This window comes from Apteryx rowi, unplaced genomic scaffold, assembly GCF_003343035.1.
Source record: "Apteryx rowi isolate R43461 unplaced genomic scaffold, aptRow1 scaffold_246, whole genome shotgun sequence".
Classification (NCBI taxonomy): domain Eukaryota; kingdom Metazoa; phylum Chordata; class Aves; order Apterygiformes; family Apterygidae; genus Apteryx; species Apteryx rowi.
Genome location: NW_020448819.1, coordinates 908,284 through 924,803, shown reverse-complemented (window position 1 = coordinate 924,803; position 16,520 = coordinate 908,284). Strand labels below are relative to the sequence as shown.

The 16,520-nt window shown below is 36.4% G+C and overlaps 1 protein-coding gene across 1 annotated transcript in view; it reads right to left on the bottom strand.

Annotated features, from left to right (window-relative positions):
* The window catches only part of MYOF (myoferlin), a 76,227-nt gene extending 60,743 nt beyond the window's left edge, over positions 1-15,484 (bottom strand). Inside the window, exons 1-3 of the mRNA XM_026066698.1 lie at positions 15,339-15,484; positions 10,573-10,628; positions 9,594-9,685 (exon numbers count right to left, since the gene is read on the bottom strand). Of these exons, the coding sequence (XP_025922483.1) occupies positions 9,594-9,685; positions 10,573-10,628; positions 15,339-15,426 (236 nt within the window). The 5' untranslated portion in view covers positions 15,427-15,484. The remainder of the gene's footprint in view (positions 1-9,593; positions 9,686-10,572; positions 10,629-15,338) is intronic.
* Between the last annotated feature and the right edge of the window lie 1,036 nt (positions 15,485-16,520).

The following is a 16,520-nucleotide window of genomic DNA, read 5'->3' as shown; positions in this document are numbered from 1 at the left end:
GGATCACTAGAATCTCTTTATACTACCCTATACCAGTATGACCCAAGAGCTAAGATAGGGTTTCATATCCTTGTGAATGCATTTCAAGTCTAAAGCTTTAAGTCTGAGTCTTCCCTATCCCAGGCAGTTGGGATTGTACTGTTTGTCTACAACTGAAAGCATTAAGCATGTACTTGCTTCATTAACTCATAACAGCAGTTTTAGTTTTGCTCATTCCTACCACCGTCTTGCTCCCTGCCATCTGTACTTTAACAGTCATACTCTATCAGTAGGCATGCTCATCCCAAGTCATCCACATGAACTTTCCCCATTCTTTCTTGAATTTGCCCTTGGACATACAAATCCTGTTCTGAAAGTAATAAGCTGTGGTTATGTCAGACCAGCTCTTCTTCTTTGTCTGATGCCTTGGTCTCATTTCAGACTCCCCTAGCTGAGGAAGCAGGGAGAGGAAGGTAGGTCATCACCTTCTGTCTGTCACATTATGCCTTTTCTCAAACAAGTCACATATCAGAACATCCAATCATGTTATTTTTGTACATAGGATGCTCTCTGCTGTGAACTAAGTGGTACTGAACATGATCACAAGTCAGTGCTTGGCCCCATGTTGCACCATAGGTATCATCTATAAGAACTGCTCAAGCAAAAGCAGTTTAGCTACCTGAATTCCTGTTTGCCTTTCAACTTCATTCATTTCCAAAAATGGTTGAAGTTCTTGAGTCTGCACACAAGGCTATGTTCCCTGTGTATTCCAAACCTTCATCTGAAAAGGGCATCAGTGAGTCTGATACTGGATATCTAGATGATCTAAAATAATTATTTTTATTTGCTGTGATACAATGCTGCTCTGAGGTGCAGCCTTTCATCCATCAAGTTGGACTGGGTCAACATAGCACAGTGTTAGAATCAGGGCCTACTGATCATAGGGCCACTCACTGGCTGAACTCACCCTTTCAAAAGTAACAAGGAACGTCTCAAGATCATTGCTAGACTCATCTTAGTCACTTTTACATGTCTTGGAGAAGGCCTTGTTCCCAAGATGCTTCTCTCAGGTCTCTAATGTTTGGGCTAAGTCAGGTAATACCACATCAGCTAAGTCAGATAATAGCTGTTGCTACGACATCAAGTCCCTTAACAATTTATTCCTGTTTAACCCTTTGCTGAAAGCCCTGCTACTGTACTTGCTTCTGATATGTAACTAGCCCCCCGCAGTTCTCTGCACCAGCGCTGTGGATCCCTATGGCATTGCTCTGTTCCTCAGAACTCTGAAGACTTTTCACCTTGGAGCAGGCCTGCAATCTCCCCCAGAAATCACGACTGTCAAAGTGAATGGAGTCCTCTACTTCCAGCACAGCTGAAAAAGCATTCTGTCATCTATTCACCCTCAAAGGATACTACTTTTGGCTGGAGCTCTGTTAGCCTTCTTGTTCTTGCCTAGGCAGACAATATTTGCCCATTTAATGCCAGGTCTCACTGGTCTCTTGCACCTACCAAGTGGCCCCTCTCCAGATAAGGGATAGTTTCTGCTTTTGGAATGTCTCAATAAATCCTCTAACCTGTTTTCATCAGGTGTTTTGACTATAGGTGGCAACTGAGTATTACTTCTTAACTCCGCTTAAGTAACCTTTGGCCACCCTTAAGACTTGTATATGTATGGTGACCAGACAGCCTAAGAGTCTCTTAAACTTCTCCTGCTTTACAAAAGTTTAAAAACAAACAAACAAACAAACCTGTCCTGCCACAAGCAGCTTAAACATTCTGGTATATCTACTGAGCAAGACCTCAAAATACAAATGCAAATTCCACATACAGAAGCAGATTTTAAACCACTTCAATATACCTTCTATCAGTACTAGGCATAAAATATTTTCTCCTCAGTAATCAAAGAAAAATCAATTTAGAAATCGATTAACTACCAACTGACCAACTGTTAAACACAGTGTTGCATTTGTGCCAGAGCTAATTAATCCGTTAGTGCTGTGGTTAGTACTTCCTGTTAGCCGCCCAAATAACCAAGAGAAGTGAAACTTCACAATCATGCCTCAATGAGGAAATGGCTGATTCACAGTACCAACCATTTTATTTCTCCCTCTCTGTTTGAGGGTAGAAATTTATACCAAGTTCTTCAGCATATCAAGCTGATTACGTGCTACTCCTACTGATTGCCATGCATGCATAGTGATTTTAATCAGCTGGGATTCAAGCCTTTAAATTCTTTGGGCTTATTTTTTAGGGTTTATTTTGGCAGACGTTTATATTGATTATTCTCATCACCATCCTTGATCCCACACTGTAAGTTCTAATTGCTACACTCTTTTTCAGTGTATATGTTCCATTACAGCTTCTATGCTACAGGCCCTAACTCCCACCTTGTGTTATTCATACTCTGAAAAATGTTATTAGTAGCAAAACAACTATTTTTATCTTCTTTAGTTATTTGATAATACTTGTTGCAGGAGCAGTTTCAAAAAGAAGCAAATCATGGATATTATTTCATACAAAGCAAAAAACCCAAAGACTTAATTTTACCCAGGCTGAATCTAACACACAATCTATGGAAGGAAAGCCCAGCAACCATGCACAGCCACACTGAAAGAGAGAAGAATCTACAGAAATTGATCCAATTGCAGGAGGATTCAAATAATCTGGAAATCATTGTAAATAATATTGTAAATTAAACATGACCAAATAATTTGCTGCACCATTTCACCATTTGTGGCTGCATTTTTCTGCTTGAGAAAAGGGTGTGCTCAATCTGTTTTTCCTGTGTCACTAGGTTACTAACTGTGTAAAGAAGCTGGAGAAACACATAGTCCCAGCAACTCCCTTGCCTACAAAAAAGGCCAACAAATCAATTCATTCAGACAAAACTTTAACTTCCTGTTAACACTTTTTTTTTTTTTTTTTAACTTCACAGGGAGAACTGAAGTGACTTTTTTTTTTAACTGCATAAAGATTTGTGTTCTTAGAGTTTGAAATATTTCTACCAACAGTATTAGACATAATAGAACACAGATGTGTTCTCTTTTCAGACATCTTTACACTGGAAAATCCAGCTAATCATGCATGTGAGCCCTCTCTAGCTTATTTCTATGGTGATCTCTCTGTATACATGTGAGAATCACTGTAGTTTGCTTTATTTACCTTTTCCAATGACAGAGCCATTTTACCATGAAGAGTATACATTTAATCTATCTGCAAAAGTTTAGTGATCCTGCAAAGGAGCAGTAAATTATATCTCCAGGAAAAAAGAAATGGAAAAATACACATAACTTTCATTCTGGCTTGATTTACAGAAACATGCCACAGCAATGTGTGTTTTGGCACAGCGCTGAAACAGCAGAACATCCACTGTGCTCACTCTTCTGTGTCAGTGTGAAAATTGACTGGATGAAAACTATAAAGTTTGTAGGAGCTGTAACAAGTTGTGGGCGAGTATGTGATCTGTGGTCACTTCTCCGGCGTAGCCATGTGCGCAGTAGTAATACTGCATGAAATAGCAGAGTATTTGTTGTCCAGAAGCTTTGTGAGTAAGCGGCCAGAACGTGGGGGTAGGGCTGAGAAAAAACATTGTTCTGCTTATATCCTACCCTGCAGCAAAGAAAGCCGGCAGAATGTTTGAGCAAGAGTGGAAAGTATATGGCAAACACGGGGGTTTCTGAAATAACAGGCTTTTACCTCTGAAGAGCTAGACTTCAGTTAACATCATGAACATTACATGTCAAAATGAACACAATATTCAATGTTGTATTCAATGAATACAAATTCTTTTTCTTTTTCTTTTTTTTTTTTAAACTATTATAAAAGCTCTCGGTAGTCAGGACATTATGGTGGTAGGCATCGTACTCCATTTTTGCAATCCTGATCCACTCTGCAGATAATCCAAGGCAGCCTAATTTGCACACCCTTCTTCCAAACATCTTTTGGGAACGCAGCAGCACTGTATGTATGTGCTGGTCTGCCCTGAGATTTATGCAAAAAAACCTTTGCACTTGCTTTGGCTGTCTACCTTACTGAGCAATAAATTCACAGGAGAATTAGTTGGAGAGGTTTCAACCCAAATTCTCAGATGAAGGTGGAGAAAACAGGATTGTGTAACTGGCAAGGAGACTTCCTTTAGGGACAAGACTTATGCAAATCTTTTAGGGGCTTCTAATAATTCCCTAATTATAAATGTCATGTCAGATCATCAGTTCTTTGAAGTCAGTGGAAGTTGAGCCAGATACCATGAAAAAGAAAGGCTTAGTTTTGGGAGCAACATCTAAATTCTTCTCCTTAAAATGGAAAAATCTAAATTCTTCTTTATTATAAATGAACAGATATAATAATCAGAAAACATACAGGTATAATCTATCCAGTATTTAAGCACTTGGAAGAACAAATCTATATATACCAATACTACTATGTATGGCTGAGTACAAGATTTTGTCTTTTTTTTTAATTGTTGCTTTAAGTAGGCAGTTCTGTTTTTTAAAGAATTCTTAATTCAAATAACTCTTATAGTCACATGAACTTACAGTTAAAGTATCACCTGTAATAGTTCACGCAAGTCTGATGCACAAGCCAGAACAAACAGCTTGATTAGCAGAAGCAGCAGGAAAACAAAACCCAAACAAAGCAATTCCCTCTATTTTGCCCACTGTAAACTGAACTGAAGCCATGAAGAAACAGTAAACAGGAAAAAAAAAAAGTTAACTACAGCAAAATCTAATAAACATTGAATATATCATGTTATAAAACATGATAAATTTGCTGCGAAGCTTACTTATCTGCATAATTATACTTTTTTACATATTAAAAGGGGATGCTGTGCAAGAATGGCAGAACTATGATACGATAATCCTAATATATTCCCAAACTCAGTAACAGAACCCCCCCACACACACACACAAACGAAAAAAGAAAAAGAAAATAAACAACAAAACTCAAGGAACTCAAGAGCAATATGGGTTATGCATGCACGGAAGCACCATAAGGGAAATTTATTCCCGATCTTTCTCTCCCTCTTTCATATGTTTTTTTTCTCCAAACGTGAATGTTCATTAATACTACACCTCTTCTGCTGTTACACTGCTTTGTTTTTAAAAAGAAATCTGAGGTGACATTTTCTATTATATTGTTAAAGTCAGGAATGCCTAATCATATGTATTTCCCACTTCTCACCCTCTCTTCCTGTTTCCTCGCCCCCAGTAATCCCTCCCAAACACATCTACATGCTACAAATGTGCAAGGGTTATTGAGGATATATTTTCAACAGAAATATTTTTAAGGTGTTGCTCTGTTTTTGATACGAACCATACGTATTTTTGCATGGCTCCATATATGGAAGTTACTTTCCCAAAGTATTATTTGCTCTTTTTTTGACCATTTTTTTTATTTGTCCTTTTTTTATTTGTCCATAGAATATATAAGTTGTCGACAACTTCTGGTGCATAAACAAAAACAGGCATAAAATCCATATTTGCACAAGCTGGGGCTTAAGCTTCACAAATGTGAATCCAGATTATATTTACCAAAAAAAAAAAGAAAAAAAAGAGGCGTGCTTAAATTTCAACCCATAAACAGAGCGAATTCTTAAGGACATTTAAGGGGCTTGAGATGAGCACCTTCCCTTATTTGGTTATATGGTCTAAAACCCAGCAGAAAACTCAGATTCCTGGCAGGCTTTCCTGTATCAAGTTTTGTGCTTTCTGGGATTTCCCCAAGATCAGAGGCATGCAACGCATTCTGCTTTACTGATCGAAAGGAATCTCAAGAACGAGAGCTCTGAAGGCATCAGTTTGCCTAACAGTGATTTTATGACAGAGTTGCAATTTAGATATTAGGAGGAAACAGAAAGTAGTAAACAAAAACTAACAATGGAAGTGGACTACTATCAATAGATGTGAACATATGCATAGTTCAGAGTCATAAAATATCCAAACTTACCACAGAGAAGTTAAGAAAAAGATATGATATCATATATCCTTTTAAAACAGCAACACCCAACACTAATGGGCATAGACAGAAGAGAGTATTTCATACATGCTCTCTGAATGCTTTTCTCCTCAGCTTGTTGAGGAACACAGCCATGTACCTCAGCCATGCTGGAAGAGAAAGACCAGCAATCAGTGAAATGGATCCTTGTTTACAATATAGCACTTCACACAAAGAAATAGGGAGCCGGCATCTCATTTTGAACAAGTTGTTCTTTTTTTTCCTGTAAAGATTTTAAATGATCCTCCAGGAGTTAGATAGTGGACTACAAACTGCCATGAGAACTTGGCCTGTTTGTCCAAATGTATATATTTACAATTTTAGAGAAAAAACCTATAGTTTAAGCGGAAACCTGCAGAAGTTCCCAAACACCATGGACTCACTTCATGGGCAGAAAGAAAGCTTTGCATAGCAGGAGAGAGTCCCTGCACGACTGCAATGGCAGCCATGAGGTAAACACTGCATAAAAAAGGTGGAGAGAGGCAGTAGAAGAGAGAAGAGATTCTGATTTTTTCACTTCCTCATAACCTCTACTGGAGTCCCATTTACTCGGTGCTACGTGAAGAACAACATTTGTTCAACTACAGAAAGACTGTTCCAAGATTTTTAAAATAAGTAGTATAGAACACTAATGATTGACAATACTTGCTTTATCAAGATATAATTAGAAACACAGAAGCAGGATTCAAATGAATATTAAAGACTTGAACTATTAAACACATGGATGAAGCTTTATAAGGCTATGAGTTTTAAGAAAGAACTCTCAGCCTTCGCCAGAGATTTCAGTAGAAGCAGGTTTCGACCCAAAATAACACGTTCTATTCCTATTGCAGGTTATGTAAAAGAAAAGCTTTCTGATTAGCTTCCCCTTGCCCAAGCCTGTAACCTTTCCCTTCAACTGATTTGAGGGACCAGGATTATTCCTGTGTGCTGAATCATAAAACAAACAACATGCAAACTATGAGAAGTGGCTAACATAATTTCACAAAATGTTCACTTTCTGTAATTTAAGTATCTTCTCTATTGGATTAATCTGCATGCATTGCTTTAAGTTTGACCGTACACCTCCAATTCTGATATTAAAGCTTAAATCCTACAAAACTCCCAGAAACATATTTTTTAAAGTCTCTATCATCTTATGTTCAGAACCACATAAAACTTGTTAGAGTTCATGTTATTCGACTCACTACAAATAAACAGGAACTTCAAAGTCCAAATCAAAATAGTAATAAAGTACTCTATAACTTCACTGAAGTTTATGTATCATGTATTTTTATAGAATGTGAACTAATTACATTTGAGGATTCCCATGTATACCATTTTAATATTTCAAAGCAATTTTTTTTTCTAGTGGCCACAGTAAAAAGATTCTAGCAACTTAATTTATAGGAACAAATCTATTCTAATAAATAAATAAAAAACACTGAAAACAAACAGATGCAGGTTTGAAAAATATATGGATTACTCTTAAAAGTTAATGGATCAAAACACCTGTAATAAGTAACTTATACATTTACTTACTACATGTTCCCATTTTGTATAAGCCAACAAAAATGCTTAAACGACAACATGGGCACTGGACAACATTAAAGTACTCTCAAACTTTTAATAGTGTCCTCTGCTTTCATATTAGGATAGCAACGCAAGTCAAGATAACTGCTTCCTAAACATCTTCAGCAGCAAGAATAAACACAGAAATATATAATTTCCAGAAAATCTTACACTCTGTGCATCTTTTATGCTGTAACTATTCCATGTATAGAAAAATGGTATGTATTTTTCATTTTTTAGTTAAAGGAAATCTATTTGTGTTTCATGTGGTATCTTTCCAAGCACATGTAGCTATTGCTATTGTTCATTTATTTTTAATTCTTTAAAATTAATAATAAACTCTGATTTTGTCAAAGAAGTTTTTGTCTGAGCACTTAAGACTTCATCAAAAGCCCAATGAAATCAACTGCATGAATGAAACTTTCCTTCAGCCTCTCACAAAGGAACAAAAGGACCGTATACAAAAAGATTTGCAGCACCTTAGATCCCATGATACTTGATTCTTAGATGTCTGACAACTGCAGAACCCAATGTTAGGTGTACAGATGTTATTCTAAAAGTCTAAACTCTCCTAGTGTACTACTTATAAGATGCAAGCCTACCAGCATGCACTAGCAGCACTAACCAAAACAGAAATGGTGCAGTAAGGAAAAAGCCTTAAATTCCTGCACATTAGGGGTCTCATTAAAAAATCAGAAAAGGGGTATTTGTATCTGCTTAAATCTAAACCCTAAATCCTTTACTGATATTAAGACTCTCTGCTTTTCTTTTCAAGGAATTGAAAAACAGTAAAGGCAATTCTCAGTGCTGCTCCCCCTCCTTTTTTATAACAGTTTAGAGTCCTCCCCTAACACGCAAGAAGCTAGGTTTCCAACTTAGTCCTCTGCTGAGGTCATTCAACTTACATCCCCCAGAAGACTCCCTTAACATCAAACTACATATTTTCTTTCAAAACAAACTAAAACACTCAATCTGTTTTTAATCTGTATTTTTAAAACAGCCAGAAGAGGAGGTGGCAATAGTACTGTCAATCTTCCATGTACACAGGGAGCCTAAGGTTTATAACATTCAGTCAAAAGCTGGAGACTTTCATTCAGTTCCCTACTCAGTGTGAGTCAACTCAGCCTCACATCTCACATCAAAGAGTGCTGCAAGCTGATCTTGGGGGAAGTCACTCTTGTTTTCAGGTTCAAGCCTTGCTACAACCAGGCAGAGAATTCAAGATTCACTGGGCCAGGAAGAGTGCAAGTAAGAACACAACACTTCACAGAGCCCATTATCTAGGACACTCACCTAAAAAAGTGGAAGCCTGGATTCCCTTCCCAAGAATGTTTTTGTATTTTATCCAAGATATTTATCGTTGTGATTAAGGCACTCTCCCAGGAGATGAGTCTAGGACTTGAATCCCTTCAGTGAGGGTAGGGAATTGAACTTAGGCTTCCTCACTTCCTAGACAAGATGCCTAGTAAGTGAGGTAAAATACAGCTCCTCAGGGAGATTTTTAAAGATGACTAAGAGCCTCAACTGCATTTTGAAATCCTTTTGTGTTTGTCTTAGCCATGCTCTGAAAATGGCTATTAAGAGTTCCTCAGAGCCATCCTCTGGATGCTAATTAGGTATGGTAGCCTTGGGTGCTGCACTGCACCCTTCCGTGAGGAGATGGCCTGTCCCAGATATCTAGAATGGCATAAATCTATCCACCTGAGGATCTTTAATATAAGGAAAAACCAATTGAATTAAGGCAGCTGTAGTTTTCAATAAACAATAATAGGTGTAGGGATCTAAATTTTACCCAAATCCTGCCTCACATGCCCAAATCCTTCCTTGCATTTAGCTTCAGATAAGCGTGTCTAAAATTATGCATAAAGAGAAAGCTGACACTTTCCTTCAAAGTAACAATCGAACATGTGAAGGATGGAAAGCACACTGGCTTATAGGCTATAAGCAGTGGTTTTATCACAAACCATCTAGCTGCATCAATCATTTCTCTCCACTAACAATCAGTCCCATTTTCCCGTGGACTTCTGTACTGAAAGTTAAGTATTTAATGCTGGAGAAAAAGAACATACTTGTTTTGTCCAATTGTTTCAAAATCCTTCACAATAATCGTCAGGGAAGATGAATTATCCAGAGCAATTCCTTTCAAGTCAAATTCAAGAATCTGAACAAAGAAATGGAGCAACAACAGACCATGATTACAAGTTAAATGTAAATAATTAACAAAAGTAGCATGTAACAAAATTATTCAGAAATAAATTTTGCTTTTACTGAGAGACAGACCAGACCAGCTCACATTTGCAAAAGCACAGTGAACAATTTTGGAATATGCTCATAACACACTCTTGATTTGGCACTTATTAGTGGCAATAACAGAAAAAGACCCAGATTGTTTAATACTGATCCATTACCACATTTGTCGTTGCATTTCCTCATGAGTATTTTATTTTCATTCATAAGATCTGATACTATTCCCACTGCAATATTGGTCAAAAGTCAGTTGCTCTTGAATTCAGACACATATTTTGTAGGTTTCCTTTCTTTGTATAAATATCTATAAAATGTAACAACAATCTTCAACTTTCATTTCTGGTTGTGAAGAGCAGTACTAAGAAAACTCTTTCCCTTAGAAAAATATTACTGAAGATGCAGAATATGACCAGGTCTACCAATCACTCATGAGGAACTTCAATAGATTACTCATCCTGATGTGATGCTTTTTATTCTCAGTATATAATAAAGGATCCAATTACGTACCCATAAATGTGACTATACAATACCTAAATATCATCTGGTCCAAAATGAATGGAGAAAAAAAACACAGGCCACAACAAAACAGATATCCATCTACTTTTACTTGAAATGTTACATAATGTATTGTGATTCATGACACACAAAGAATCCACTCAGTATTTGTTCATGCTTTTACAAACACCTTCACTATCACTAACTTCTGTTTCCAACAGTCACAACTGCAGCAACTGATTTACCAATTTTATAAGTATTTTGTTTTATAAAAGACCAAGAGTTGACTTAAAAAAAAAAAGTTACCTCATTCCAAACAGGATTGAGTTCACTGTCAATTTTCTTTGTTTTCTTTTTTTCATCTGCAAATACAAATAAAGCGTGATGATTTGCTTTTAGTAAAGCATTACACAAAATATCATAATTCTTCATTTCTCTTTTCAAAAGAAAACTGAACTTTAAACCAAATATTCCAGTGCTTTTTTGTCTCTTCCAGTAGTTGCAGATTTTGCAGTCCAAAATTCCTTTGGCCAATTTTAGTAGTTGTTGAGGCTTTTTATTCTGTTTTGTTTAAGAACACCTATACATATCCCCCAAAAGCAAATTAACTTTTAGTTACCTCAAACCTTTTATGACCTTTTACTGCATCTTCAGTACTGATGAAGAAGATAAGACTAAAAGGCTCGGAGATATCAAACCCAACAGTAACCTCAGAGTGATGAACTTCAGTAGTAAAGACAATGCACTATATATTTACCATATCTGGGTTACCAAATATTTGTGTTTTTTTTTTTTTTTAACTCTAAAACAACATCACTTGAAAAAAAAAAAGAATATAAGAATTAATGCTTAAATATCAGTATTTTCTGTTTTAAATGAGCAAATATTAGCAGAAGATACACATGCACAGAAAAGGAAATGCAGTCCTTCTCAAAAAAGCGTTTTCCAGAGATCACATATGAAGATGTATCACTTCACCAACTTTTACTATGGCCAACAAATTACAGATCTTCCACCATTCATGGTAACGTCTGCATTTGGTCAGCCTACAAATCATGGAACGGGGTATATTACGTATGTTGTGCCATTTCAAGCCAAGTTCCTTCTCCTGAAAGGAATAACACAACTTAAGAGAGGAATAACAACTTCAGTGTTGCAAAGGCCCTCTGTAGGCTCCCCTCACCTACCCATATCCTCAAAGGGAAACAGAATTCCAGAGTTACAACAGGTTTAAAGCTAGTAACATCTGATGACTTTATTTTTAATGTTAGGTGAACCATATATATACAGCTCCAACAGAAAACATGTCTTGGCACAACACTTAGCAGCACAGAACACTGGCAAACAAGCAGATTTCTAAACAAATATATACTCATTTGTTGTCACTGATATATCTAAGTAAAATCAGTAAATTAACTGCTGATGTATCAAATGCAGAGTCAGTACCAGAAGGCTGGGGCTCAGACACATTCCTTGCATTTAAGAAATACAATAAAGGTAAGAGCATTTTTATTATTTCCAAGTTATGATTATGCTTTGCCAGAAAAACTTGTAGAGGTCCATGAAGCAACAGTAAAGATATGCCACAAGGGCAAGTCAGTACACACACTATTTAAGCAGTAAACTGTGGTGGCTCTTTCTATTGGATGAATGGGATGTACTGAAGAAGGAAAAAAAAAAAACAGCTCATACTGCAAATTGCGAGAACTGACTCACATTTCTGTAACAGGAATTGTCTACAATTTATACAGGATATTGACTCACAGCATACCACAAAGGAAAGAACATTCATAACCTACTATGCTGCAGACTCACATTTTGCAGAACAAAGAACTAATTACCATGCTAGTAAGATAAGTTCAACTTCATGTAGTATACTAAGAGGCAAAAGCACTTCTGAATATGAATTTCCTAGAAAATCTGGGGTTTGACATTGTTACTCCATATCCTCCTACAAACAGGAGCTGGGAATGATGGAAAAGATGTTCTCAGTGCTGGTGGAAAGCAGGAACAGTTGCAGCTGTTTGTAAAGGTCATAGTGAATCACAGAGTTGATCCTGAGGGAACTAATGGATAAAGGGTCTATGACCCCTGCCTAAGCTCAATTGTAACTCTGTAACATAGGAAAGACACGGCTTAAACACAGGCCAAGACAATTCTTGACAAGGAATAAGATTTTCTACTCTAGACTATCAGTTTTCCTAAAAACAAAAGAGTAAGATTTACGATTCTATTATAATAGGCATATTCTAGATTATGGTAAGAAATTCCGTGTTATGCATTTGGGTGAAAGTTGGATGAAAAACACTGGGAAGCGAGTATTATCTGGTAGACCAGTCCTAACTCTGAGATATAAAGGGGCATCACATTCCAGTTCACTACGTGCCCACACAGCTTCTCGTAATGAAGAATTAAGATCACACAGTGGTGGCTAATGCAGGATGTAGCAAACAGGTAGACCTCTGAAAACCAGGAAATGAAAGTTAGGATAATTTAAACCTTTGCAAAAAATAAAATATGAATTTAGTGAATAAATACACTCCAATATTTTTTCTTCCAAGCACAGAAAGATAAACTAACATAGTTACATACTACTATAGGCCTGCTAGAAAATCATTATATTAAGCACAAATGGAAAAAAAAGTATTAATCAGGGTGGCCCAACCAAACTGAATGCCATTTCGCATCAGTTTTTAGTGCATAAAGTCAAATGACACAGTCAAAGGGAATGATCAAAGCACTGAGTGACTTAGTACAGACAGCACATACCAGCAGTGATAGCAACTTTTACATCCAAAGACAAGAATCTTATGTATTTTTCTCCAGTTTGGTATATCTGACATGCCAAAAGAATTTTACTGATTTAAGCATTACCACTTCCTGCCTTTTCAGCAAATGGCAACACTATTTCTTACTAATTTGACTACTAATTTGTCTCACATAAAGTGACAACAAACTCAAAATCCTGCAGTAACAGCAGCTAGCTCCAGACAGCAAAAATAGTTTACTCTGGGGGTGTAGTTCTCTTTGAACAATAAAGTGTTCTTAAAGTAAACAGAAGAAAAGTTCCAACCCACTAGACTGATAATAAAAGCATTAAAAAAAAAAAATCAAACACTTGCACAAAAAAATCCTCAATTGTAAACAAAATATCACAATGGAAACTGTTGTGCATTTCCTCATAATATGTACTTAACATACATTACTATATTAATTGTACTAACTGTAGTTAGTCTCTAAGTTACATAAATACTGATGAACTCTGTTCTATACACAGATAAAATGGTACTCACACATGTATGTTAACATATAAAGTGTTCGCAGGGTCATTTATACACTAATATTTGTAGGACGGTGGTCTTTTTTCTTTCACAGTATGGCTGTAAAGGTCTAATCCTGAGAGATACTGAGTATTTTAACTGAAGTCTTAAAATTACTGAACCTGTCATCAGCAAAGACTACATAAGTTAAAGTTTGAAAAAGCTAATGAAAAAACACTGTTCAATAAAATGTGAACTTCCATAACAGTTTTCTGTCAAGTGAGTGGAGTCCTGTACTGTAGGACTTCTCCAAGAATACTCTGTAGTGCAAGAACATAAATATGTACTGCAGGGCTAGGGCCAAAGTCCTGCAAATGTCTGTTTATTCTGAGTTTTTCCCAGCCTGTGAAATGAACTCCCAAATTTGTTTTTTTATGTCCCAGCAACGTACATCCAGTGGGTATGGACTACAGTTAGTAGAAATTGCTACTCTTTGGCATACATCTTCCTAAAAATAGTTTCCCAGCTTCAAAAGCTGAGGGGATGAGGGGGAAAAGGGTGCATATAAAACATCCCCACAAACATAAATAGCCAGAAGTTCGACACATGCCAGATATGATCCCCACCTCCTTGCCCTTGCAGCCAGGTACTCCAACTACAAATTAAATCAGAGCTCCTCAATAGCTGGCAAGAGCCTGACATTTTCTGGACCCCTTGAACCACTCTGGCCAGAAAGCAAAAAATCTAAGCCATGCTATGTAGTATAACAACATAAAAAAGAAGTGGTAGGTATAATAAGATATTAAATATTCTACTAGAAAACTGTCATAATCATGAAGTTGTATTTAAAACAATGGTTAAGCACATTTGTGAACATCAACAGTCCTAGTTATAATATATAACAGATAAATATGAATTCACTCCTTTAAAGTCTGTTGCACGACTCCTGTGTCAGGACAACTGCAGGTCTTAGAAACAAATCCAGCTATGCAAAAGCAAAAAGATCTGTAAATTTATTAGGCAAATGAATTGCATTAGAGCATGCAATATGAACAAAAGATGAGAGGGAGGAATTAAATTAACCCTGAAATGTAGCAGAAAAGAACTAAGATCAAAAGACAGTATATTGAATCACCAAAGATTCAACAGAAGAGAAGTCATAAACCAACTCCAGCCCTCAGCAAAATGTCATGATTTCAGATTTGATTTCTGGAGGTGACAAACCCTTGCAATGATTTTTCATATTTTGGAAATATCATTTCCATTTCAGCCTATAATTTTGGAAATTATATCCCCAGGAATTAACATAACTAATTGTCACAGTTCAGTTTAATGGATTACATGATCCAGAATTTCTTGGAGGTTTCTGCACCTTAAAGACAAATCAATACATGAAATCAAGTCCCTTTAATCCAGCCAAGAGAGGAAATGATGACAACAGAAATCAGGTAGAGAACACACAGCAGAATAAAAAATAAGGTAATCTTTAATACCAAAACTAAAAATGGATTTAACTATGCAGTTTGGTTTGGGCTTTTAAAGCATAGGGCTAATCCTTTGCAGAAACTTATAAAGTGTGGTTCTTGCAATAGAGGAACTGCTGTCCTGAAAAGAAAATTTTCCCTACCAACACCCTCCATACAGTTCAAACTTCATTCAGGTAACTTCAGCCTTTCTTATAAAAGTCTCTCCTAACATTACACCAGATGTAACCTTATGAAAACACCTTATTACAAATTTTCAAATACTTACATATGACACTATCCTAAAGAAAACCTCCTTACTGAGTACATTTATAACAGTTTTCCTTACCTTTAAAAATAACAGAAACAATAGGATCTGGTTTCCCAAACTTGGTTTTAGGGATATTGGTAGCAGATTCCACAATCACCCGAAGCATTCTTTCCAGTCTTGACTAAACTTCTGTTGTTACCAAAGAAATTCAAGGAAGTCTTAAGTTTCAGACTCTAGCTTCAGGACTGAAACACTAGCAGGAAGAGGAGGCAGGGAATAGCTGGTTTATAGTAAAGGATTATGGGTGGATCTATGACGGACTAACTACTGAAGGTTATGTAAAAAAAAAAAAAAAAAAGCTCTGACTAGCGAAATCCAGTAACAGAAATGGCACAGTGCAAAAACGGGTGTAGGATTTTTTCTGTTGCTTTTATTCTTAATCTGCATTATATGGCTCTCGTAAGTAACCACAGCAAGAGAAGTATAAACATAAGTGGCATAAACTAAGCATAACCCCAGCAGTCAAGATGCATCACAGCCATCAGCTGGTATACCAAGGTATTAAACTTAATGATATCTCATACTTTTTTCATTTCCATTTTTAGAACTTCATTGTCTGTAAATGTTTTTAGCCTGCCTCTGTGTCTGTCTTGAATCACGAAATAACTACGATCTTCAAAGTAGTTTAAGTGCTCCCCCTTCAGTCGTGATCAGGAACAGCCACATATTAAATAATAAATACAGCATGTTAAATGCAGAAACTAGTATTTAGTACATCTCTCTAGAAGTAATGATTAAAATATACACGCAAAAATAAAAATGTGAAAGAGTTAAGCAAGTATGTGCAAAAAATTAAGAGATAAAACCTTGTATATTGCTTAGAGGCCTATAAATATTTTCTCTAACTAATAAATACCAGGATTAAAATCTACTAAAACAAAACAACATGAAACTCATGTGGTAAGAACACATAAGAACCCACCCTTTGCACTAAACTACCTCATCTTCAGCTTAACAGCAGTGTTTCCCAACCTGTGATCTGTGGACCAGATGTAAAACACCAAGTGGTGCACACTACTACAGCAAAATATGTATTTTTAAGTAGAATTGAAAGGGGAAACCAACAAGATGGAACAAAATGAGTCATACACAGATATTCAAAATTCAGCCTAATTTTTATTTGGTTAGGCATGAAAACTACCGAAGTAACAGTACTCTGCGTGATCCTGGCTTACTACCTTTTAAGACAAGATGGGTCTG